At 42.1% G+C, this 24,006-nt stretch overlaps 2 protein-coding genes and 1 non-coding gene across 3 annotated transcripts; 2 read left to right on the top strand and 1 right to left on the bottom strand.

Annotated features, from left to right (window-relative positions):
• Positions 1-336: 336 nt before the first annotated feature.
• LOC107048939 (serine/threonine-protein kinase SMG1) lies at positions 337-16,003 on the top strand. The gene is made up of 6 exons (XM_015272397.2): positions 337-507; positions 1,428-1,967; positions 2,404-2,656; positions 2,741-2,870; positions 3,923-13,784; positions 14,415-16,003. Exons 2-6 carry the CDS (start codon positions 1,499-1,501, stop codon positions 14,597-14,599), a joined length of 10,899 nt encoding a protein of 3,632 aa, XP_015127883.1. The 5' UTR covers positions 337-507; positions 1,428-1,498; the 3' UTR covers positions 14,600-16,003.
• Positions 15,672-23,437, bottom strand: LOC107048950 (TATA element modulatory factor). Its single transcript, XM_015272416.2, has 5 exons — positions 23,297-23,437; positions 20,533-22,343; positions 17,673-19,269; positions 16,854-16,977; positions 15,672-16,774 (listed from the first exon to the last, which is right to left on the bottom strand). Exons 2-5 carry the CDS (start codon positions 22,329-22,331, stop codon positions 16,488-16,490), a joined length of 3,807 nt encoding a protein of 1,268 aa, XP_015127902.1. The 5' UTR covers positions 22,332-22,343; positions 23,297-23,437; the 3' UTR covers positions 15,672-16,487.
• Positions 23,438-23,686: 249 nt separating this feature from the next.
• On the top strand, positions 23,687-23,778 carry Trnai-uau. The gene is given in 2 exon segments: positions 23,687-23,724; positions 23,743-23,778. It is a non-coding gene; the product is annotated as a tRNA-Ile (tRNA).
• Positions 23,779-24,006: the final 228 nt, after the last annotated feature.

The raw sequence follows: 24,006 nt of genomic DNA, 5'->3' as shown, positions 1-24,006 counted from the left end.
CAAAAATTTATTTTAAAAAAAGTAGTAACTAGCAAATGTTTTTTATTAGCTCGCAATTTTCTTCAAAACTACTTCAATGAGGAAAAAAATAAAAATTTGGAATATCTATACATGAGGGGCTAATTGATCGGATCGATCTAACTCGCCGGCAAGGGCTGATAACATGCAACCGCATTTTCATGGGCCACTTCCACCATCGACAACACTCCCTAGCGGCATCTCAATTCTAAAATTTCAAGGTGATCATCACCGAGTCTATCTCTCACATAAAGGAGTGTTTCTTTGCCTATTTCTATGCTTGTGCCCCATTGCTTTGATTGTGAGAAGTGTGGAGAGGCCTTTTTTTTGAGCCACATGTTCCGTCCATAGAGGGCAATAATAAAAAGTCAGAAAAGAAAAAAATTGTACGTGTGGCGGTGTGTGTTCAGCCGGGAGAACAGACGGGATGAGCTCGTGTATACTTCTCTTTTTGATTCATCGATTGCAGAACATTGTCAAATAAATTTGGTAACATTATTGAAAGAGGCCAATATCAATTCAAATGAAATTATCACTTTACTCAGGCATTTTCTCACTCTTTTATACAGTTCCATTAGACTCTAGCGTCTCGTGTGCATGAATACTTGTGTATATGAAGGGTATATTTACATCTGTTGGAAAAAATTGAGAAAAATAAATGTGTCACTTTTTGGTCGAGGCCACTGTGCAGAGTTATTGCAGTTATTGTGCTACATAAAAATACAACTCGTGAAAAAGAAAAAGCCAGCGAGATAAAATTATTTTTGAATTGACTCCAATTATACGGGAACGTTAACCCCATTACGGTGCTCTCTGCCAAAACATTCGTTGCAGTCCCCATTCCAGCGTCTCTGTTCATGGATCTTTCCAATCTGCATCATTTCATTATTTTTTGGAATATTCCATCTGAATTATCTCAATCCATCTGCCAAAATGTAATACAATGGAGTGAAATGAAAAAAATAGCGAATAATTTGTGTTGGTTTTGAGAAAAGTGGAACTCATGGTGTTGGCTATACACATTACTAACCTCCATAGACAGAAATAAGCGGGAAGTCAGTATTTATTCACCATCTGTACTATTCTCTGCAGCATGTATTATTCAAGGTTATCGGCTTATCCCAATAGAGCTCATTGCATTGAGACAATCTTACTTCCATTGTTTTAGATTCTCACTTGAATACTCGAGCAGAACATTTCATGCTTATCTGCATTCTTATTCTTAAATTATTCAACATCCGTGGATGTAATTGTTGAGAATTGGAACGAACTACATTGTAGTTTCTTCACTTCAACATCAATAATATAATTTGTGTGACATTATCACTATTGCGACAAACCTTCAACAATTAGTTGTGATTTTAATTAATTTATTTGACTTTAACCTTTTTGTTTTCTTTTATTGACAGAAATATTGAAATACTGAGTGTGATTACTCTCATAAAGTGTGGGTCATGCGGACCACCTGTAGAGTAATGTAATGAATAGCTGTGCGAACCCTAATACCGGTACGAAGCTACGGGGATCCAAGAGCTCGGAGCTTCGAGAGGAATCATCAGGCAGCACCGATAAAACTGAGGAAAAGGATAAGACGGATAAAAAGGCAAAAAACGAAACAGCAGAGACAGAATCAGCGAGCAACGATTTTGGTGTACCAAAGGGAACACTGGTGATTTGCCAGAAGAACTCGGGAAGCCTTGGTGATCACAGTTTCAGCCGTATCAAGCAGAGAAACAGTTGCGGGACTAACCGCAATGAAGTGCGTATGGCTCGTGGAAGTAACAGTGGTGAGCGAGGTCGAGGGAGAGGTGGGAGAGCATTCAAGAAGGGACAGGATCGGGATGGCAATACAGAGGGCTATCACTCAACGACTAGACAAAAATTTCAAGAACCGTTGAAGAATCAGGACAACTGCTCGAATAAATATTACGATGACAAGAGACTAAACGGTATGATTTGTTGACATTTGTGAGGGGTTTGAGGATATCCAAGTACTTTGGATTTTATTTTTTGTTGGAATCCATTTATTTTGGGTTCAACAACAAAGCTTCCATTTAAGCCTCATTTCAAAATTTTAACGATTTCAATGATTTATTCATGAAAAGAGAATATTTGAAAACATGATATTTGAATGATGCTGAATATTTTTTATTGTTCTCATCCAATTTCATTGACAAATTCGACGATTAGAAAGCTCTGAATCTATAGTGTGGTCTATACTAAACTGTAAAAGGTACTTGGATATTCTTAATTCAATTGCTGAGTTATTTCATTCAACTAGTGACGGGGAAAGAAAATTTTCGAAAATGGAGTCACTCTAAAATGCAAAGACCTGCTGTACCAGTTTTGTATGAAATAATAGTTTTCATTGTTCTAATTTTTCAGACGAATCGAGAATTACGAAACTCTTGAGGCGATTGTGTCGGGAGGATGACTACGACCATTTTTTGCCCCTTGTTAAGCAGGTGCAGGAGGCCATTGTGGCACCTGAAAACTATCGAATCATCAAACGTAACTTAGAAGCAATTTGTGAAACACTTTATGACGTTTTACATCTTGAATTGGGGAGTGAAGCTAAACAGCATACTGCGAAATGTTTTACGCTGATTGGATACACCATCAGTCCAGATTTTAAGAGGTTTGAGCAATTCATGAATTCATCTCCAACCACTTCAAGGTATTATCAAATTATCTCAACGTGTTTTTATTTGACTGATTGCAGATTCTTGGAATGGATCTTTGGAAAATACGCAATTGAACGGAAAGATGATTTGAAATATTTACTTATGAAGTCCCTTGGTGACGTGCTCAAAATGGATATTGAAACTCAAAAGCTGAAGGATTATTCAATGGTAAATACAATTGAGTAGAGTAGAATGACAGTAGATGTTCGAATAATGAATTTGCAGCTCATAATGAGAATTTAATTTAAAAAAGATGCGACACGTGATTTTAAGAGAAAAGAGCAAGCGAATTTTTTGCACCTAATGAAATTTCTCACAAAAAATATATTTCGAATTCCGTTCTAAAATCACTCGACAATTTCGTAATAATTGAAAAATTGAATTGTTACTTTTTAGCACTTTCACTCTTCACGGGAGACTACTATGAGTTTTAAAAGTCGCAGGCGATTGGAGTGAGATTTCTCATACGTTGAAGATCGATTATATATATGTCTAAAATCGAAAAATTAGTATGAAAAAATTAATTGTTCATTGTGCGTATGCCCCGCACACGCTTAAGATGTTAAAAATAGTTCACAGAGGTTTTTCTTTTTTTTTCAAAATATTTGAAAAAATTTGTACAATAATAATTACGAATTAATTTTTTGAAATTCGACTGCTACACAGCTAATTTCGTTTTGTTTAAAATAAAAATTTGCGCCATTTATGTCAAATAGAAACATTATCCTTAAAATGTTTAAAATATATTTTCGATTCTTTTAGAAACGTTTTTCGGGCTATATTACATGAATGGTGCAATTTTTTATTAAAAAATTAATGAAATTAGCTGTGTAGGAGCTTCATTTCAAAAAACTACGTCGTAATTGTTATTGAACGGATTTTTCAAAAATTTTGAACCAAAGAAACCTCTGTAGCTCAAAAATTGGATACCCTGGACTATTTTCAACATTTTAAGCGTCTGCGGGGCAAACGAACAAGACAAAAATATATTTTTTGCACTAATTATTTATTTTTAGACATATATAATCGATCTTCAATGTATGAGAAATCGCATTCCAATAGCCCGCGACTTTTAAAACTCATAGTAGTCTCTCCTTAAATTAGCCTCACCATTGAAAAGTTTAATTATAACATCTGTTTTCATATTTCTATCCTCAAGAGGTCATGAAAACCTCAATAAACATCCCAGAATAACATCAGTAATAGTGCCTGTGTTTCAGGCAATAATGTCACGTCTACAATCGACCCTTGAAAACGTAGACAGACCGGATCTGCTGATGGCAACAGTCGATGCAATTCTAATTGTCACCGACTTGTACCCGGAAACCTTTTCAGATCACTTTCGTGATGCTGTTGACATTCTCGTAGGTTGGCACATTGATTTCACTCAACCCAAATCAGTAGTCGCCTACGCAAGTCGAAGTCTCCAACGTTTGCACGACTTTTGGATTGCTGATCTCCAGTTTACCTTGATGCTGCTGAGTCAATTTTTAGAGGATATGGAGAGTTACGATGAGGAATTAACAATACCAAATTCTGGAAGAAGTTCACCTGGTGAGGAGCCTCCCCCTGGGCCCAGAGAATGTATATTACGAATCACATCGCTGATATCAGTGTTCAATACAGTCACGAAGAGTGTCTCAGACAATTTAAATCCAACTGTAACACCCAGTGTACAATGGTCCTTCCTCACCGAGTGTCTCTCCAAGATGCTTCAAACTGTTGTCAAAGCAATCGAATTGGACGAAGATGCCCTGGAACAATTGGAGGCTAGAGAGCAAGAGAATGAAGCAGTAGAGGATGGCCAGGATCCCAAAGACAACCCTGAGGAGGTGAAGCACTTAACAGACTCTATCAAAGGTGTAACTCTCTCCCAAAAGAACATCGACACTCTGGTGAAGAAAGTGAATGAAGACGGTATCAACGACCAAAAGCACTTCTTCAGAATAATAAAATCAATGAACTCCAGTAGAAGGCGAGATGATAAGAAAAACTCCAAGGCCAGTGGGGATCGAGACAACGAGATAGAAGAGGACAAATTGAGGACTCTTCTGAAGTTATTGAAATCGATTGAACTGAAAAACAAGGAGAGGGGCAAAGTACCTCTGGATCTCTCCCAAGAGAAGGAAGACCTGATCGTAGCAGCAAACGAGTGCATCTGCCACTTCCTGGGTCTCCTTCAGAGTCGAGTGACAAAAAACCACGAATTATTGTACAAATTCCTTGATATTCAACTCGAGAAAATTGATATTTTTCTGGACGACACGATTGTCTCCACCCTGAACCTCATTGCGAAGATAATAAAAGAAGTTTCAGCTAATTTGCCATTGGAACTGGTCCACAAGCTCCTTGGAGGTGAGTCTGTCCTCTTGAAACTGCGATTTCGTCATTCAACTGCAATTCAGGATGCGAGTTTGGTAGTGTATCACAGTTTTCTGGGGCTGAAGAACATCCCTCTGCTCCAGGAGGCTTACAGGTACATTCTGGGAGACTTGGAGATCGCTTATAAACTCATACTGCCTCACTTTGAAGGGCTGGTGTCCAGCAATCCTCTTACAGACGTACAATACAATCAGACAGACACTGAAATCGTAGTCCTCTTCCTCTTGAGAGCCCTCTCTGACCTCGCCAATGCCAGTAACTCCATAATCGGCATGTGGGCATTGAAACCAAGTATTCTCGAGCTTCTGGCCGTGAAAATGATTCCTCACGATGTCGATCTCACCAGAGACAGTCCACTCCTACAAAATTGTATTCTGTTTCTTCTATATGCTCATTGCTCTCGTTACAATCACTTTGTCTCAAGTTCCAGTCTCATCACTGGTCCCAGCAGATCCATCGACATTTTTCCTGGTGCTCTGGAGGTCCCCACAGCCTCGCCAACCAGTGGACACCTCTCCACAATCCTCAATCTCATTTGTAAATGCTTTGAACTCAAGAATATCCCCGAGCAAACGATAATATTACTGTGCAACTGGGTGCAGGAGATTTTCACACAGGCAGAGACTTACCTGGGGATCCTCAAAGACAAAGATGACTTCAAGATGATTGTCTCGAGTTTATTGACTCGTGGAGCCACCACCAGTCCCAGAATTGCTGTTGCTATTGGCAACAATATTGAGATCTTGATGAACGATAAAAAAGTCAATTGGTCAGAGTCTGTGTATCTAGGAGTGATTGATTTATCAATTCTCCACTTGACGTCGTTCGATGCAACAACGAGGAAGAAGTATGGAGCCCTGTTGATAAAAGTACCTGTCAACATCGTCATTCCGAGGATAAACAGGCAAAATCTGCAGTCAGAAACCAAGAAGCTTCGTGCCATCGAGAATTACTCTGTGGAGTCTCTCACTGTTGCTCAAAGACTCCATATGAGAGGGAACTTTGGAGGCTCAAGCAGTAGCTCCGGAAATTCCAGTGGCTCTGGGGAAATGCAGGCTCAACATTTCAAGACATACATGACGTATCTACTTCAGGACTACGATTTTAATGCCATGGGATTGTCAGAGATCTTTACATTGTGCTGGCCAACAGTATCAGAATCAGAAACACTGGCGAAAATGTATAAATTTGGTCTGGCCAATCGTTCGTTTTTGTTTTTCTGGAGTGGAGTGGAGGCTGCTCAACACTGTGTTTTGAATAAGCTGAGAACACCCCTTGGAAAGCCTCAGGAGACATTTACGAGTATTGAGGGAGCCTTGAAGGCTCTGGCCAGAGAGATCTCATGCAAACAAGATAACATGAAGATAGATCAGAGAGGTCTTGCTCACTCCCTTCATGAACACACTAGAGTTAGACTATTCATTGAATTCCTAGAACATTTAGAGAGGGTCATTCACAATGCTGCGGAGGGGTGTGCAGTGGCCCTCGCACCACTTCCAAAACCAGTTAGAACTTTCTTCCATACTAATAAATCCACATGCAAGGAGTGGCTCATTCGAATTCGCCTTGCACTCTGTGTTGTTTCTCTTCATGCTGGTCTTGCCACTAATGCACTGAGAAATGGTCAGAGATTGCTGGAAGATTTGATTGATGTTAAAGTCACCCACAGGGCTGAGTTTGAGAGAGCTACGTTATGCACTGCACAGGCACTAGTTATGTTGGGGGAAACCGAAGCACTTCAAGGTCTTTATCTTTACACGAAGGAGAGGGAGAGGAAGTTTCCATGGCTGAAGGCAGCTATGGAGGAAGCAGCTGGACGCTACGAGAGTGCAGCTGAGAGTTACAAAGCCATTTTGAAGGAGCATCCCTGTCTTAAACTGCAAGAAGCAGAAGCTGAAAATGCTGAAGAGACGAGTGTTGATGGAGATGTTCATGTTGCTGCTTTTGCTATGCAACACTTGACTCGGTGTTATCTTGCTGTTGGAGACTGGACGCAGTTGGAGGCCTGGAAGACGTGGGAGTCTGAAATTCTCAAGAGGGACAGTAATTACTGCCTCAGAAAACAGATCTTGGGTAATGTTGTTATTCAGCAGGCGAAATGTTTGAAGGATTTTGAAGCTGGGAAAACTAGCAGGATTGAGGAACTCTCTGATTGGACTCTGCTGGATGAAAAAGCCAGCACTAACTGGAGTTGCACTAAAACAATGTTAGAATGCTCGAATACTCTGTTCAATGTGGCTATGAGACTTCGTGCTGGCGATGACAACAAAGATTTTTGTTCAGAAAAGGTTGAACTCTGCAAGAGAGTTGCTGCTAAAACAATCGAGGAGGGACTGAGGAACATGCCGTCAGAGTACTTGAGCGACTCAATACTGACAGAATACGCGGCTCAAGGTCTTGCTGATCTCCTGGAAGGCAAGAGTGTCAATGGCTTCGATCTTTCTAATTCTGAGGGAGTGAAAAATCTTGGCTGCAACGTGATGGGACAGATTCTGTGGTGGTCCGACTATTTCTCCACAAGTTCACTCAATTCCACGAATAACGTTGCAAGTTTGAGGCTTAATTTGATCAAGAGTGCACGAAAGGAAGGGAACTTCAAACTTGCAAAACGAGAGATGATAAAATACTTCTCGAAGGAACATTTATTAGGATTTGAATCGAGTACTTCAGCAACTCCAGGAGATTCGGTGTTTTCAGATCTCACAACTAGCATTCTGGATACCCAAATATCAGTCAAATGGACGCAGAACAACATGAGGGCGTTCAGGGAAATGGCCAAGTTGTTGTACAGTATGGAGTCTGTTGAAGAGGCTGTGAAGGTCTGCAGTGTGACAGCACTTGGAATATCAAGGGCAATTGTCGGTGGTGATGAGACTGCAGACAATCTCAGAGAAACTGGAACGAAGCTCATGTTAACTCTAGGTAAATGGATTCAGCAGCAAGAGAAGAACGTGACAGAGAACTCACAGTTGAACGAATTACTGAGATTCGAGGCTGTCCATAATGACGGATTGATGAACAAGTTGTTCGGTCAAACAACAGAGTTGATCCCCCACCCAGACATGGTGATTGGCAAGCTGATGCAACTTGGAGTGAACCAGTGTCCAGAGTTGCCTGAGGCATGGGCAGAGTTTGCTGCCTGGTGCTACAAGTGGGGGAGGAAAATCATAGACAATTCTCATTCAGGACAATTGACTGAAACTGACGTCAACAACATCAGAGCTCTACTGCCTCTCGACAGTCCAGAGGCTGACTCCAACGCAATTCTTGCCATTCTGAGTCAAAATAAAAGTATCCCTGAGGATGAAGGAGATATCGAGACGAATGACATTAAAACTTCTGACATGATTGAAAATCAACTTCGTCAGGTTTCAATCCTAGCTCTCGCCACTAATGAACACTTGAGTCTGCTGGTGGACATCTGGAGACAGGCGCAGAAAAGAATTTACTCGTACTACGAACTCTCTGCAAATGCATATTTCAAGTATTTGGAACTTGCGAATGGAGAGTCGAATGATTGTGCTAGGATAACAGCGACACTGAGGCTTTTGAGGCTTGTTGTCAAGCATGCACTTGAGCTTCAGCATGTCCTTGAAGCTGGACTGTCAACTACTCCCACTGGACCCTGGAAGGAGATAATTCCACAATTGTTCTCGAGGCTAACTCATCCCGAGGCCTACGTCAGAACCAGAGTCTCTGAGCTTTTATGCAGAGTTGCCGAGAACAGCCCTCACTTGATCACCTTCCCAGCTGTGGTAGGGGCATCCTCAGATCACAGGAAGGATTTCGAGGAGATTCCCACGAGATATGAGAGACCTGAGGATTCCTCCAATGATTTTGATTTCGATGTGGACGAGGTTGACATTGCGATTCAATCAGGAAACACCGAGGACTCTGATATTCACGACGAGGAGCACAAAACGTTCATGGAGGCTTGCTTCGCTCAACTGCAGGTGTGTCTCTCCAATGGTATCCAGGACTCTGTCAACCACGTAAAAATCCTCGTGAAGGAACTACGAAGAATCACATTACTGTGGGACGAGCTCTGGCTAGCCACTTTCTTCCAACATCACACAGAGATCTCAAAACGCTTCGAACAACTGGAACTCGAGATCCAGAAGGTCCTCGACAACGTTTGGATAACAAGCGAGGAGAAGGAGAAACTAATAACAGAAAAGCACAGGATTATTCTTAAACCGATAGTGTTCATCCTCGAAAACTTATTAGCGATGACATCAGTCCCAGCTGAGACTCCCCACGAGAAGCAATTCCAGGAGAAATTTGGTCCAGCTATAGAGGAAGTAATTAGAAGACTGAAGAACCCGAAGAACCCAGCGAAGCCCCAGCTGGCATCAACTCCCCTCAAACAACTGGAGGCAAAGCTGGCTCAGAGAGTGAACAGACGAGGAGCTTACTCCCTGTCCATGGCAGACATAAGTCCAGTCCTTGCCAGCATGAAGGACACGAAGATAGCGATGCCAGGGGTGTTTGCAGTCGATCGAAATAAGATTGTGACCATCAGATCTGTCGACAACAATGTACAAATCCTCCCCACGAAGACTAAACCCAAGAAACTGATGTTCCATGGCTCTGACGGTCATGTCTACACGTATCTCTTCAAGGGCTTGGAGGATCTCCACCTGGATGAGAGAATTATGCAGTTCCTTAATATCTGCAACACGATGATGTCGAAGAATAACGACACAAGCAGAACATACAGAGCTCGTCATTATTCAGTGATACCACTGGGTCCAAGATCAGGATTGATTCAGTGGGTGGACGGTGTGACTCCCCTGTTTGCATTGTACAAACGCTGGCAGCAACGAGCAAGTGCAATGGCGGGGACTAAAGGGGGCACTGGAACCTCAGCGGTGATGAGGCCCTCAGAGCTCTTTTACAATAAACTAGCTCCTCTTCTGAAGGAACGAGGAATTCCCCTGGAGAATAGAAAAGAATGGCCACTACCTGTTTTGAAACAAGTACTGTCTGAACTGATGGCAGAGACTCCCAAGGATTTGCTAGCCAAGGAGATCTGGTGCAACAGTATCAATGCTGGTAACTGGTGGCAAGCAACGAAGAGTTACTCCTATTCAGTAGCAGTCATGTCGATAATTGGATACATCATTGGACTTGGTGATCGACATCTTGACAATGTCCTGGTTGATCTGAACACTGGGGAGATTGTTCATATTGATTACAACGTCTGCTTCGAGAAGGGGAAGACACTGCGAGTGCCTGAGAAAGTTCCATTCAGGATGACTCCGAATATCAAGACAGCTCTGGGGGTCACTGGGGTCGAGGGGATCTTCAGACTAGCCTGTGAGCATACTCTCAGAGTGATGAGGAGAGGGAGGGAAACACTGTTGACATTGCTTGAGGCCTTTGTTTATGATCCCCTCGTGGATTGGCGAGCTGGGGCTGAAAATTCGATAGCTACTTATGGGGCTTGCCAGGCGAGGGCTAGGTGCACTGGAGTGGGAAGGAAGCAGCTTGAGAAGGAGCTGACTAAGGCGATGTTTGCGGTGAGAACTGTGGAGATGAAGACAGAGTGGCTTATGAACAGAGATGTCATGCTGAGAAATCTTCCAGCATTGTCTAGGCAGCTTGAGGAGTGGTTGAAGACTCATGAAGCAACTCGACAGTGTCAGGATCTGTTGCAAGATCGTCATCAACAGTTGGGACTGATCAAGGAGGCTCAGGCTATTGGGAGAAGCCATGGACTTTACTCAGTGATAAAACGATACAACACTTTCAAACGAACTAGGGACGCTCATGAGAAAGCAAAGGTCTCTCTGCAGGAGAAGATGGAAGAGTGTGAGAAGCAGATCGGCATGCACACCATGGCTCTGGCCGCCATTCGGGGTCCACAACTTGCTAGATGGCTGACAGAACTTGGAACTCCAACTACTGCTCACGAAGACCACATGGTCTTTGATCTTGTGAAAGAGTTTCTGCAAAATGCTGGACAAAACCAAATGATTGTTCAATGTGAACAGTGTGAGAATGAGTTAACACAATTAGCAACTCAGGAAGCTATGCTCATTCGTTCTTCTCTGGATCTGTTGAGTCAATACTCTGCGATTTGTAGTTTTTATCCAATGAGTGCAATAGCCCAGCATCGATCGGTATTGTATCACACCTGGTTGAGCCACATGTTGACGACTGGAACTGTTGAAGTTTGTCGGGAAGTTATGGCTCAATTCGAAATGAATTTCGATGCTCTATCCACCAATGAAGCTAAGGTGCAAAGAACCATGGCCTTTTCTTTTCAAATCCAGGGAATTATGAACGAGACGAATGAAAAATTCAAGAAGTATTATGAGAGAATGGTGACGAACGAAGGACTTCCAGATGCACAGACGAGAATTGAGAAAACTTATGCTGACTCTAGACTCCAGATAAGTAACTTTCTTAGAAGAGAAAAGGGGGCTGACAGAGCTCTGGAGTCTGTCAATATCACAGCTCTCTGTGCATTGAACAAACGATACCTGATAATGGAGGGTGCTGCTAAATGTGCTGGTGAATGTTTAGTGGATTTAACGTCGCGAGAGGGGGACTGGTTCCTGGATGAAATGCGTCTGATGTCTTCCCTGATTGTTGAACTTGTCAGCCTGATACCGTTAAGTTCCCTGGAGGATTTCTCCATGTCGGCATCTCTGGAGTGTCTCAGAAGTGCAGACGAAATTTACAAAGGACTTCAAGAGCTCAACTACAATTTCCAGACGATCATTCTGCCTGAAGCCCTCAAAACCATCATCACTGAGGAGCCAAGTGTGATGTTAATGGTGAACGAAGTGGATGAGATAATCCTGTCAACTGGGATTCCCCTGGTTGAGATACTAAATCAATTGGAGCTGCACTTGAGATTCACCTTGATGGACATGGAGAGTCCTCACGTACTGGTTCAGTCTCTTGTTTCAAATGTTCGACTTCGATTCGATGCTCTTTTGTCAAGACAACCAGAGTTGCGTGAGGTGGATCAGGACTCTGAGAGCTTGACCCCTGGACAGATGTTGTTGATGGGATTTAATGGGCTGTTCGAGAAGCTTCAGATAGAGGCGAACGCTTTGATATCAACCCTGGGCTCCCTGGACATCCCCGCCTGCTGGAAGAAGATCGATCAGATCAGAGAGGCAAAGGAAATAGCTGCTCCGATATTTCACGAAGGGGCTAGACGAGTTCTAGACGATATTTTCCTGGTAAAACGATTGCAAACAATCCGAGAGTTCTTCGCAATGTGCAGGGAGATTGGAAATGCGTTCAAAGGGAATGATGGACCGATGAGTATCTACGACGACGAGAGACTCAACAAACCAGTTAAATCATTCACTGCTGATTATGTATCTAGACAACTGCTGGGGGTGACATCCCAGACATTGGCTATTTTCCTTTGCTTCCTGCTACAGCAAGTGGGTTTGAATGTTACTGAGGAGATTGAACAGAGGGACATTGGTGCGGAGAGTAAAGTATCTTTGGAGGAACTCTGCAGGAAGAATGTTGATACTTGTCTGAAGTCTGGGGTCTTCACTAGCTCTGTCCTGGGGCAGGCTAGCGCCTTCTGCAATGCCCTCGAGGGCGTTTGGAGACGCAAGCAAGGGGCCAGAGCTGCTCAACAAAGTGTGGAGATCACTAGAGCAACTCTGCAAAGACTACAGATTGAATTTACTGCTCATCAGTGGTTGCATGAGGACAGTTTCCTCACCAGGGCTAATATCACCACAATGAACCCACTAAATCGACCAAATTTCATGCTAGAGCTTAGGAAGACTGCGACTGCTCTGACGAGTTTGCAGTCGAGGGTGTGTGAAGCTCGAGAGCAACAGCAGAACTTAGTGGCGAGTGTCGATCAACGCTTGAAGTGGGCTGCTGGGGCCAATCCAGCTCTGGCCGAGGTGATGGCTGCCTTTGGGAATGCTGTGTTGTCTTCCAATGATAAATTGAGTCATCAGAGGAGCCTTGCTATCAGTGTAGCTAATACCTGCAATTCCATTCTTCATTATGAGGCGTTGAGAACGAAAACATCTGAGAGTATGACCAATGATGCTAATTTTGTGAAGCTGATTAAGCAGTGGGAGGAGAGCTGTTTGCTGAGGACAAATTTGTCGGTTAGTGTTTCGATGATTGAAGAGAGTCTTGTGGAGCTGCTGCAGCTGGAGAATAATATTGATGCCAACTGGTTGAGGAGAGCCGAGAAATTGATAGCAGATGCCATTGTGGAGAATCAGAAGGCTCTGCAGTTGAAGCAGGAGTTTCATGTGATGGCGCAGGAGAGACTGAGAGAGGAGCTGGGGGAACTGCAAGGCACTCTGGCAGAACATCATCGTCTTATGACTGATGTCAGGGGTTTGTTGAGGACTATGATGAAGCAGGAGAATATCCCGGGGCTTCAGGAGTTCCTCACTGAGTACAGAGCCTTCATGGAGAGCATTTCAGCGGTTGTGAAGGAACTTGAGGCGGAGAATGTGGAGCAGTTGAGAATTATTGAGGCGAAAGTTGTGATTGATTCGTTGACGGCTAAGGTCTCGAGTCTTTATGATGAGCTGCTCGAGTTCGCCGGTGGATCAACGAGTGTGGGAGCTAGGTTGGGGGAGGAGGGCCTTGCGACTAAGAAGAAGGCCAAACTTGTGAGACAAGATACGAGCGTGTGTCTCAGCCCGAGGAAGGGAATTCCAATGGCCAGAGATCCTACTACAGGCAAAGGTAAGAAGGGATTTTAGTGGGGAATTTTTGGTATCTTGATAATGGGAATGGATCTTGGGGGTTTTGTAAGCTTTACGAAATGAAGCTTGAAATCCTTCCGACGATAAATTTTCTGTCTGTTCTTCGGTTTCTTCTGCAAACCTTGGAGATCTCGTAGATCAATGTCTTCAGTAGAGAATACCGAGGGAAATTTGTTGGGGAAAATGTTGTTGAGCACATGTGAAAACGATTCCCAAAATTTCAAGTATTTTTTTTTCCACGCGAATTTTTGAGATATGCATCGACAAAAATTTTAAAAAGACAAAAATTGAATGTTTGATGATGGATATCTCAAAAATTTGCGTGGAAAAAATACTTCAAATTTTGGGAGTCGTTTTTACATGTCCTCAACAACATATGATCGAAATTTTAGGGCTTCAATTCATTGCGAAATTTTTACCAAGTATAACTCACTGAGGAAATACCTTAACTGAGAGTTGCGGAAACGAAAACGTGGGCATTTTCATGTGGACGTCCGCAACGTTTATGATATTAAATAATTTTTCTCTCAGTGTGCGAAGGAAATACACTCATAAATGAAATTTAATTTCCATGTATAATTTATAATTATTTAATCGTTCGCCTCAACAGCCGTGCAAGAGAGAAATGCATACGCACTAAACGTCTGGCGTCGAGTTCGAATGAAGCTAGAGGGACGTGATCCAAATTCATCGAGAAAGTACACAACGGCCGAGCAAGTGGAGTACGTGATCCGTGAAGCGCAGAACTCCGACAACTTGGCACTGCTGTACGAGGGTTGGACTCCGTGGGTGTGAACGTCGCGGATGCCGGCGCTACCGCGTCGTATGGTTTGACTCTCGTTTATCCAACTCAAAATCACATTGGTACCAACTAATTTTGTACCAAAACAACGTAAAACTAAAATGAAAAAAAAAACAATACAAATGGAAAAAGGTACATTGGCTTGAGCAAAAGTGAGCCAATGCTTCAGTTGCTTTGGGGCAATTATCGTGTGATCACGTGGATTCAGTGTATTCTACATGTGCACTTATTGAATCACGGAGAATTGACAATGTCAAAAGCGTCAAGGCACTGAGGGTACAAGTCTCTGCGATCTACGATGAGTCGTTTCGCACAGCTGAAGAGCAGCGATTAAACTCATGCTCATCCGTTAAACTAACAAGTATCCTCTGTTGTACACGTCTAAACGCATGACAATCTGCGTTTGTCTATGAACAAAGAAGCAAAAAAAAGAAACATGATTCAATGATCTCTGTGTTTCTATTTCTCTCGATGGGAGTGAAATATTAATTTTTTTTCTCTCCATTTGGACCTACTGATAAAACTATTCAATTTCTCTGTTTACATGAAAAAAAAAGGAAAATCAGACAGAAATGTTTGTCTGTCACTTGATAAGGCGGCGCTGAAAATAGTTAAGGGTAATACAGATGAATTTTTCGTATGCTTTCCAGTTTGTGATGAATATTTTAAAAGCAATACTTGCATGTCTTGCATTCTTCAATTTTATGAATAAAAATAATAGACGTTATTTGGAACTTTATATTGAATCGATTGAGTATACCTTCACTTTCCTGAAAAGTCATTTTGAATTCGTACGTTTTGGAAATTTTATAGTAAAAAATAAATCATGAGACGATAGACAAATATTTTTTAAAAGTGCAAGTTTACAATCTTTCTTGTCATTGATATTCATCACAAATGAGCGTAATTTTTAATAGGTGGACACGATTTAGGGTAGCTGTAAGAGAAAAGAAGAAAAATTGGCAAATTTTTTTTGTAAATTCAAATTTCTAACAATTTCGGAGTAACTAGATCTTTGATTTTTGAGATTATTATTGAGGTGAAAAAGGATGGAAAACAAAATCATGATGTAACAAATTTATCGTTTATTTAATATCATTTATTCTCGTACAAGAAAGAATTTTTCTCGATCCTTGGTAATAATCATTCATTTATCAACAAGAACTAAAAACAAAAACAATTCAATACTATCTCTTGACAATTTTAAACGACATAAAAATTCAGATAAACCGATTGGAAAAAAATGAACAAAATAATGCAGTAATCTAGGCTCGATTAAATTTTCATCCCAAAAACCTTCGTCCCCATTGTGGTGTGGGCGCCGCCGAAAGAGCAATTATCAATAAAATTATTATTCTAAAAAAATTTACATGACTTGAATAATTATCACCGTGTATAATTATCCCAAAACTTTACATGATTCTCTGATTTGAAATGATAAAATACGCGGTAATCCGCGTATACTGGTACAAGAATGGCACTTGCCCGTAGATAATCTTTTTCTCACGATAAATTTCATATTTAAATGATGTCATACCTATTTACAAATACGTTCACACAAGGCATTCCCTTTGAACCGAATCCCCACGATATCCTCGCATATTTCAGTCTCAAGAAGAAATAAAATCCCTTTTTTCTATCTCTATCATCTCAATGCAGACGCATATTTCGCATGAAAAACTTGAAAAAATTCAATCGCAATAAATATTCACAAGGAGGAATGCACGTCTCTAGCCGACCTGCGACGCGAAGGCCATGTTATTGCACTCATTCGAAATGTCATTAACTCAGTCACTCGAAAAAGTGAACGAGAAAATGTCTAATTTACCGATTCAATCATAAAGTTTATCGACACTTCGTTCCAATTGATGCTGACTAGACCTACGTGTCCCTTTTCAGCAGCTGATCGATCTGGCTTTTGTACATGTCCTTGACGTCCTCCAGGTCCAATCGCAACTCCTCAGTCTCCTCCACCTTCTCCCCATACATTTGCAACAGAGCGTCGTACCTAGTTTGAATTTCATTTAAATTGGCATTCAAAGCCTCCACTTCGGTCAATTTGGCAGTTAGTTCGTCAACTTTCTGCGATAAATTCGATAGCTCCATTTCCAATGCGTCTCGTTCTTTGTTTCTACGCGATAACTCCCACTGGAGAGTCTGTATTTCACCTGAAAGCGAAGCCGGGCGATTGGGTCAAATGCTCAATACTCGATTAATAATAAATGTGATTGACTCGTCAGTGTATACCTTCACGTGCTTTCAACTGTGCCTGCAGGGTTTCAATAGTCGATGTTGTGTTTGTACTTGTTCTCAGACCCTCGTAAACATTCGGGAAACGTCCTGAGCTTGTATCAAATACGGAATCATTGAACTGAAAGTCAGAATGGAGATTTTCAATTATGCAATTCGATGGGTTTAAGCTTAGGGAGCATTTAACAAACCGATGTTTTATTAAACAAATGTCAAATTTCAATTGATTGAGATGGATCGAGGTGACCGAGGGAAATAATCGTTGACATTCTCAAGTATTAATAAATTTTCTGCCTTCAGAGTTTATTTAAGCTACGCTTTTCATTCAATTTCAATGCACTAAGGAAAAATTGTGACTACTTGTTTTTAAGTCCATTCGTTTAAAATTCGTCATAGGAGTAGTATAAAAGGTGGCAGCTCAATGGAGAATGTTTCAACGAATGAAATGAAAAATTGTGATTGAAAAGAAGCTCCACAGGCAGAATTTTCATTAATATTATGTAATTTTTTTATGGGTCTTTTCACCTATTTAAATTAACGTCCATTAGAATATAATTATTATCATGACTAAATGCTGCGAATTTAGAACTTTATCATGAATTTCAATACAATGAATCTCAGGCAAGTCCACTTCGTCACAGTTTATATCAAGAAAAAAACAAAAGTGTAATTTTTGTGCAACCTCAAGCTTTCCACTGGAGATCCTTTTATGTATTTTCCAGAAAAACAAATTGACTGAGTAAACTTTATTGAATTACTCCCCGGAAATATTGTTATCCTCAGTAATTAAATACTTGATTCAATTGGAGTACTCACCGCCAACCAGACGCTATTCGTGCTGCTAATGGAATCCCTCCTGAGGCTAGAAGTGGGGCTCATTCTCGCCTCCTCCCCCACACCCTGCTGTTGCTCGAGCGATACAATATTCTTCCTCTTTTCCGCGTCAATCGCCGCCTTCTCCACCGACAATTTATCACTCAGCGATTCAATCTCCCTCCTCAATTCCCTCACCTCCTCTTGATGGGTTTTTTCCATATTTCCAATCTGCCCACGAAGGCTTTCAATCTCAACCGTCAACTTTTCACTCTCCAATTTCAAAGCCTCACACGTCTCTTCTAATTTCGTTTTTTCCACATCCTTGCGCTTTGCCTGCGACTCCAAACTCGTTACCTTGGATTTCAAATTCAAATTCTCCTCCATGAGCGAGCGATCCGTAGCGATCGTACTGTCTAACTTGGTCTGCAACTCGTCAATCTTCTCTGACATTATCTTCTCCTGCTTCAAGTAAGCCGACGACTTGTGCGCAAGGTTTGTCTGAAGTTGTTCGAGTTGACGAAGAAGTGGTTGAGTGGCTAGTGACACTGATTCAGAGAGCTCTTCACTCCTCGTTTCAGCAGCCTCCAGTCTCTTCAATAATTCACTCTTCTCCAGTTTGATCGATTCGATCTTCCTCACATGATTCTCCTCAGTCTGACGTAGTTTTGCTTTAAGATCCTCCACCTGTGCTCCCAGCCTGCAGGACTCACCAGCATTGTCTAACGCCTGCTTCAACTCCTCCTCAACAGTGGTGAAATTGATTTTGGTCTCAGTCAATTCAGCTTTAGCAGCATCCAAGCTCATTTTGTAGGCATTCATTTTCTGCACTGTCGTGTCTAATTTCTCCTGTAACATCGTTATGTCCTTGTCCTGCTTCTTGGCCCTCGCCGTCAACGTGTGCACAGCTTCAATTTGACTGCGCTCAACTTCCTCTTTAGCATGTAACGAACGTTTAAGTCGTTCTAATTCGGACGTTAATTCCTCAAGATGGTCCTTCTGAGTTTTCAGTGTTGTCTCATTCTCCTTCTCTTTTGTTCGCAATTTCTTTATTATATTAGAGTGCTGGAGCTGCTGTTTACTCAGCTTCTCGCCCTCTTCTCTCAACTGGTTTATTATCTCATCTTTCTCGGCGTTGGCCGACGACGACTGACTCGACATCTCCTTCTTCAGGGTTTCCAGCTGATCCTTAAGTAGATCGCGCTCTCTGATTGTCTGCTGAAATTTCTTCTCCAGTGCTGACATTCGTTGGGTATACTCGTCGGTTATTACGTTCAAGTCCTGGTGTTGTTGGCCTCGTTTCTCCCAGAACTCCAATTGAATTTTCAGGTGATTGTTCTGCTCGTGCAGCTCCATGTTCATACGACTCACGTCGATCAGTTTGGATTCTCTTACTTCGAGAATTTCATTCATCTCTTGAATTCTTTTTAGGAGCTTCTCGATTTCTAGACTTGCTGCGTCCGAGCCGATGCTTATTTCACTCAGCTCGCGAGAGTGGCCTCGGATTTTCAGGGTTTTGGTGAGGAGATCACTGGCTTTGTTGCAGTGGAGATTCGCTGGGGATTGACGGGATTGCGTTGAACTTGAATCTCCATTTGGACTGAAATAACAGAAAATGTGACGTCCCGTGCGGGTTTATGAATTCATAGACTTTTGAATTGAAAATTTGCCTATGATGTTTATTCATTCGTGCATGCAAAAATTGATAAACAATGAGGAGAAAATGGATTTTTTCCCTTTTTTGGGTTCAAAAGCATACAGTTGAAAAAACTGTCCCATACACGGAGATAAAAGTTCGAACAAATCAAGTAATCGTGGAGTGAACTCGATTTTCAGGACTTTTTCACCCTATATCGGGGGAAAAGTGCGAGACGAAAAGTGAATTTTTTTCCGTTGGCCCGGGAAAATTTACTGAACGTGAGGGTGATTTGTGCTGTACCTGTCCAATCTACCCTGCATGCCATGAAAAAGTATCCCAGTGAATGTGAATGATTGCTCAATATTTCCTATAAGTTTTCTGGAAAGGAGAATGTCTTTTTACTGAACCCGTTCGGTAAAATTTCACCATTCGTCCCCATGATCTTCAGATGGCTGCAATCAAAATCTTCCCCACTCCTCACGCTCCCGTGGGTAAATTGCCGGTTTACAGGGAGGCAAACAAATTTATCTTTTGCTCTGTAGTTTTCCGTGTTTTTGCGTAAAAATTTCCGAATAGTGTATTTTTGTGATATCTGCCTCAAAAGTTCACTTTTCGAAACGGTTTAATGTGGTTGTTTTCCGCACGGCATGCGTCAAGTTCACGAGCGTGCATAAAGTGAATTTCGAGTGCGTAAAGGGAAGCTCTTGAACTTTACCGTCACTACCGTTCCGACCAGTGAACTCGACAGGTATCACAAAAAATAGGATGTGTTACGCGTGCGTGCGAAGAAGTGGTTCTTTACGCACTTGTAACAATATACTATTATGCACGCTCGTGAACTTTACGCACGCCGTGCGGAAAACAACCGCTTTATGCACACTAAACCGTTTCGAACAGTACACGTGATTAGCTCAAGATTGACGGAGTGAAATCAAACGAATTCGTTATATTTCCCAGTTATTATTACCGGCTTTAATTTTCATAGTTTAACACAACTCGCCTCTATTATTTATTAACTTTGTTTTCCTGAAATGATCGATTTCGAATTAATGAAATCATTCGAAATCACCGAAATAATGTTTTCCGAAATCACCGAAATCACGCGAAATCTACTTCATTTCATGGTGTCACTCAATTATGGAGTGAGTAGCCCCTCGCATCAACTTCGAACCCACGCGTTATTGACCAATCCAAAATTAAATGAAAAAATAATCAGCTTCATACCTTGAAATAATTTCAATGTCACTGGAAGTCGTAGTTTCGAGTTCATCGCCACTAGTATGTCCACTGGCATGATCAGAGCCGATTTTCACCAGATCAGAACGGCTCTCCGACGAAATGGGAGAATTCTCCCTGGGCGGGATCTCCATCCCTCGGCCCTCTAGCCCCCCAATGATCTCCCCCTTCTCCACCATGGCGTCAGCCAGCATATTCTTGACATACGAGCTGGAAGTCAAAGGTGCCTCCTCGCCCTCCTCCTCCTGAGTATTCCTGAGCGTCGGGATCTCCTCGGAGCTAGTTTCTATAAGTGTCCCCTCGCAACTGGAGTCTGTCAGGAGAGTTCCAGCAGTCTCAGAACTGCCCCTCCCATACTCCGAGCAAGTCTCATCAAACTCCGAAGGCTCAATAGTAGTGCTCTTGATGATATCAGGATCATAAGACTCCATCTTCTCAGCCAAACACTCGGATTTTCTAATTGGCTGAGTTGTGATGGGCTCCAGAGCCAGATGAAGACTCTGTTTGACATCCTTCAACGAATCCAAATTAGATTCTAACTGGGAAGACACTGGAGCCATGCAGATGGGCTTGCTCTCCCCACTCTCGTACATTTTCCCTTTGCTCTGGTCGATCTGCTGTTGAATTGTCTCTAGGACCGTCATCACAGTCGTGCTCTCTGACGCAGAGGTGTAGGAGTCCTCAGCCTGGCTGATTTCATCAAGCTCATCAACACTCTGAGGCGCTTCGACATTGATCGGAGAAGATGTCTTCTCAACACTGAGGGACATCAGCCTCGTTTGTGGAAGGGACCCAGGAATCTCGCTGTCCTCGATTCTAGGGATTTTAGTCTCCTCCAGGGGCGATGCATATGGAGATATGTCTGACGAGGAGACGTCCGACCCCTGTGTGACATCAGAATCAGGCTCGATCGATGTCGTCCCTCCATCTGGGGATTTCTCTTGGCTGATGGAGAGAAAAAAACTTTCCGACTTTGATCTGTCCTCCAGAATTTCAACTGAACTTGGAGATGTCACTGAACTATCTGGGAGGACCTCCACTGAATCAGAGTTTCTTTTTGCATCGATGGCTGATGCACTCAGTGACGTACTGGGGGATATCAGATCGGATTCTGGAGTCGTTGTGCAGTCTGTGTTGGTTTCTGATCTTGATCCCAGAATTTCAACGCTCTCTGAACTCCTTTTGTCACTTCCCGACGAGATTATCGATATTCTGTTTATCTTCTGGGTCAGGGAGTCTCGTTTTTCTGATATCCTTGAGGAGTCCGACACGATTTTTGATTCTAATTCGTTGATTTCTCGTCTGGGAGATTTCTCCGGCCTCTGGGGATTCTCAACAGCTGCTTGTGGGTTCAACTGTTGAGTTTCAAGATCGTCAGGAATTTTAGCTGCAAGTCTGGACTGCATACGAGTCAGGCTGTCTGGCAGTGACATTGAGGGTGTAATAGCAGTGGAGGGAGACTCGGATTTATCGTCAAACGACTCTGAACGTCTCGGGATTTTTCCTTCCCCATCTTTTCCAGGAGTCTCGAAGAAAGACCCTGTGAAACTCCCCCAGATGCTGCTGTCGTTTTTTCCACTCGTCGAGGCTAGCTCCGCATCACTGGGGAGTTCTGTTTCACTCTTGATGCCCCATGCAGAGAAGAAATTGGATTCGTTTATCACTGCTGCGCCAGCTGCTCTCTGCTCCTCTTCTTTTATGTCCAGGGCCTTGTCTATTGTTTTCTGGGCCTCCTTCAGGGCTGATTTTGCCAGACTGGCGAAACCTGACGCGTCGAACCAACTCATTACTCCTCACATCTGTAAACAAAACGAAATAATCGATTCTCAATTTTGTAATAAATTCTGCAACTCTGAACAAAATGATTTTTTTGAGGGGACAACACTGGGTGAGTTGGATAGGTAGTACTCTCCCAAGGGTCAAAGAACACTTTTCCCACGAGTGTCGAACCCTATTTTCCATCGCAATGTGTGGACAGTGGAATTTTGCGTGCATCAAATTTCACTTTACGCACAAGTGATGAAAAGATATTTTCCCTTAATTTTACGTTTTGTCACGTAATTTTTCTTCACGTTTTTTTTCCAGGACCCTACATTCTTGATACCGTTTTTTTGCAAAGATTTATTGTGACTATAGGATAGCTAAAGATTATCTCAGAATATGAATAATTGAGATGATGGATTGTAAGGGAAAGCTAAGCCATTGTAGTATTGAAAATGTAGCTCCTTCAGTAATGTTTATCTTTTTTAGATTCATCTTATTGATAATTCTCAATGCTATGGTGATAGATAGTCCCAGTATAGACAATTTTGTTTTCAATATTTCAACACATCTGTAAACACAAGGAAATAATTGATTCTAAATTTCGTAAATTAATTCCGAAACTTTGGAAATTATTTTTTCGAGGGGACAACGCTGTGATGCGTTGGATAGGTGAGTCAGCAGCGCAGACACTGGAGTGCGTGGCGCTTGTAATTAAAGGATTGGATGATTTATTGAGGGATCAGAGGCTGCACGAAGAGGTTAGCTCCATCAATTTCCCGTCAACAGGCTCCGGGGCAGAACGGAATTGTCTCGCCATGAAGATTCAATCGTCAGTTGGTTTGAGATTAATTACTTATTTATGGTGTTGAGAAACTAGGATTACGTGACAGTTGTTATCACTGAATGAAGAGAAAATGACACGTAAATCAATTCCTCAACGTCAGGTGACGTGAGTACAAAAAATTGATGAAATCGAGCATTTTCCCACCTTTTTAAGGGGCATTATGAGGTAGTCCTCAGGACATTCAAACACTTCACTAATTATCACTACAAAAACATTGGAACTGGGGTAATTGGCGTGTCCAAGTGATTTAATAGGTTCGAATGCACGGGTGTCACTGACGTACATACACAAAATTTCTGCTCTACCGACTGGGCAGCCCTAGGTACCACCTCCCTGCGACTGCGTCAGTGGCATACCTTCAACACCAGTTGAATTTATTCACTGAAATATTCGAAATTTCGGGGATTTATTGATTGACGAGTGAAAATCGATTTCAGATTTTTGGAACGATTTTTTGGAAATGTTGACAGTTGATAGATCGGGAGAAATAGGGGGCTTTAGTTATCAGGTATGTTTGAGGTCCACTTGGTAACTGCTCCAGTGGCGCAATTGGTTAGCGCACGGTACTTATAAGACAGTGTTCGTGAGCAATGCCGGGGTTGTGAGTTCGAGCCTCACCTGGAGCATATTTTTTCTATTTTTAATTACATTGCAGAAATAATTTTCAAAATCCAGGGAAACTGGCGATGATAGTACCATTCAACTCTCAACTCTTGTTGATATCTTGTTTATTTTTTTTTTCGAGTTACTTGATGTGCTTTTAATCAAAATAATGGAGCTAATTAAGGTGGTGGGAAGGATTATTAAAGAAAAACATTCGGCTGATGTTGGTTTTAATCATAATTTCTTGTTTC

Source organism: Diachasma alloeum, unplaced genomic scaffold (assembly GCF_001412515.2).
Source record: "Diachasma alloeum isolate Michigan unplaced genomic scaffold, Dall2.0 Dall_scaffold_00176, whole genome shotgun sequence".
Lineage (NCBI taxonomy): Eukaryota > Metazoa > Arthropoda > Insecta > Hymenoptera > Braconidae > Diachasma > Diachasma alloeum.
Note: the sequence above shows the minus strand (reverse complement) of the source record. Positions and strands in the feature narration are given on the sequence as shown.

What these genes read in the sequence shown, in the direction of transcription:
- LOC107048939 (XM_015272397.2), top strand. Translation starts at nt 1,499, where the DNA reads ATGAATAGCTGTGCGAACCCTAATACCGGTACGAAGCTACGGGGATCC. An exon ending in CGATGACAAGAGACTAAACG is followed by an intron (nt 1,968 to 2,403) that starts GTATGATTTGTT and finishes CTAATTTTTCAG; the next exon opens with ACGAATCGAGAATTACGAAA. An exon ending in ATCAGTCCAGATTTTAAGAG is followed by an intron (nt 2,657 to 2,740) that starts GTTTGAGCAATT and finishes GACTGATTGCAG; the next exon opens with ATTCTTGGAATGGATCTTTG.
- LOC107048950 (XM_015272416.2), bottom strand. Translation starts at nt 22,331, where the DNA reads ATGAGTTGGTTCGACGCGTCAGGTTTCGCCAGTCTGGCAAAATCAGCC. An exon ending in CGAATAGCGTCTGGTTGGCG is followed by an intron (nt 16,978 to 17,672) that starts GTGAGTACTCCA and finishes TCTGACTTTCAG; the next exon opens with TTCAATGATTCCGTATTTGA. An exon ending in ACAGTTGAAAGCACGTGAAG is followed by an intron (nt 16,775 to 16,853) that starts GTATACACTGAC and finishes CTTCGCTTTCAG; the next exon opens with GTGAAATACAGACTCTCCAG.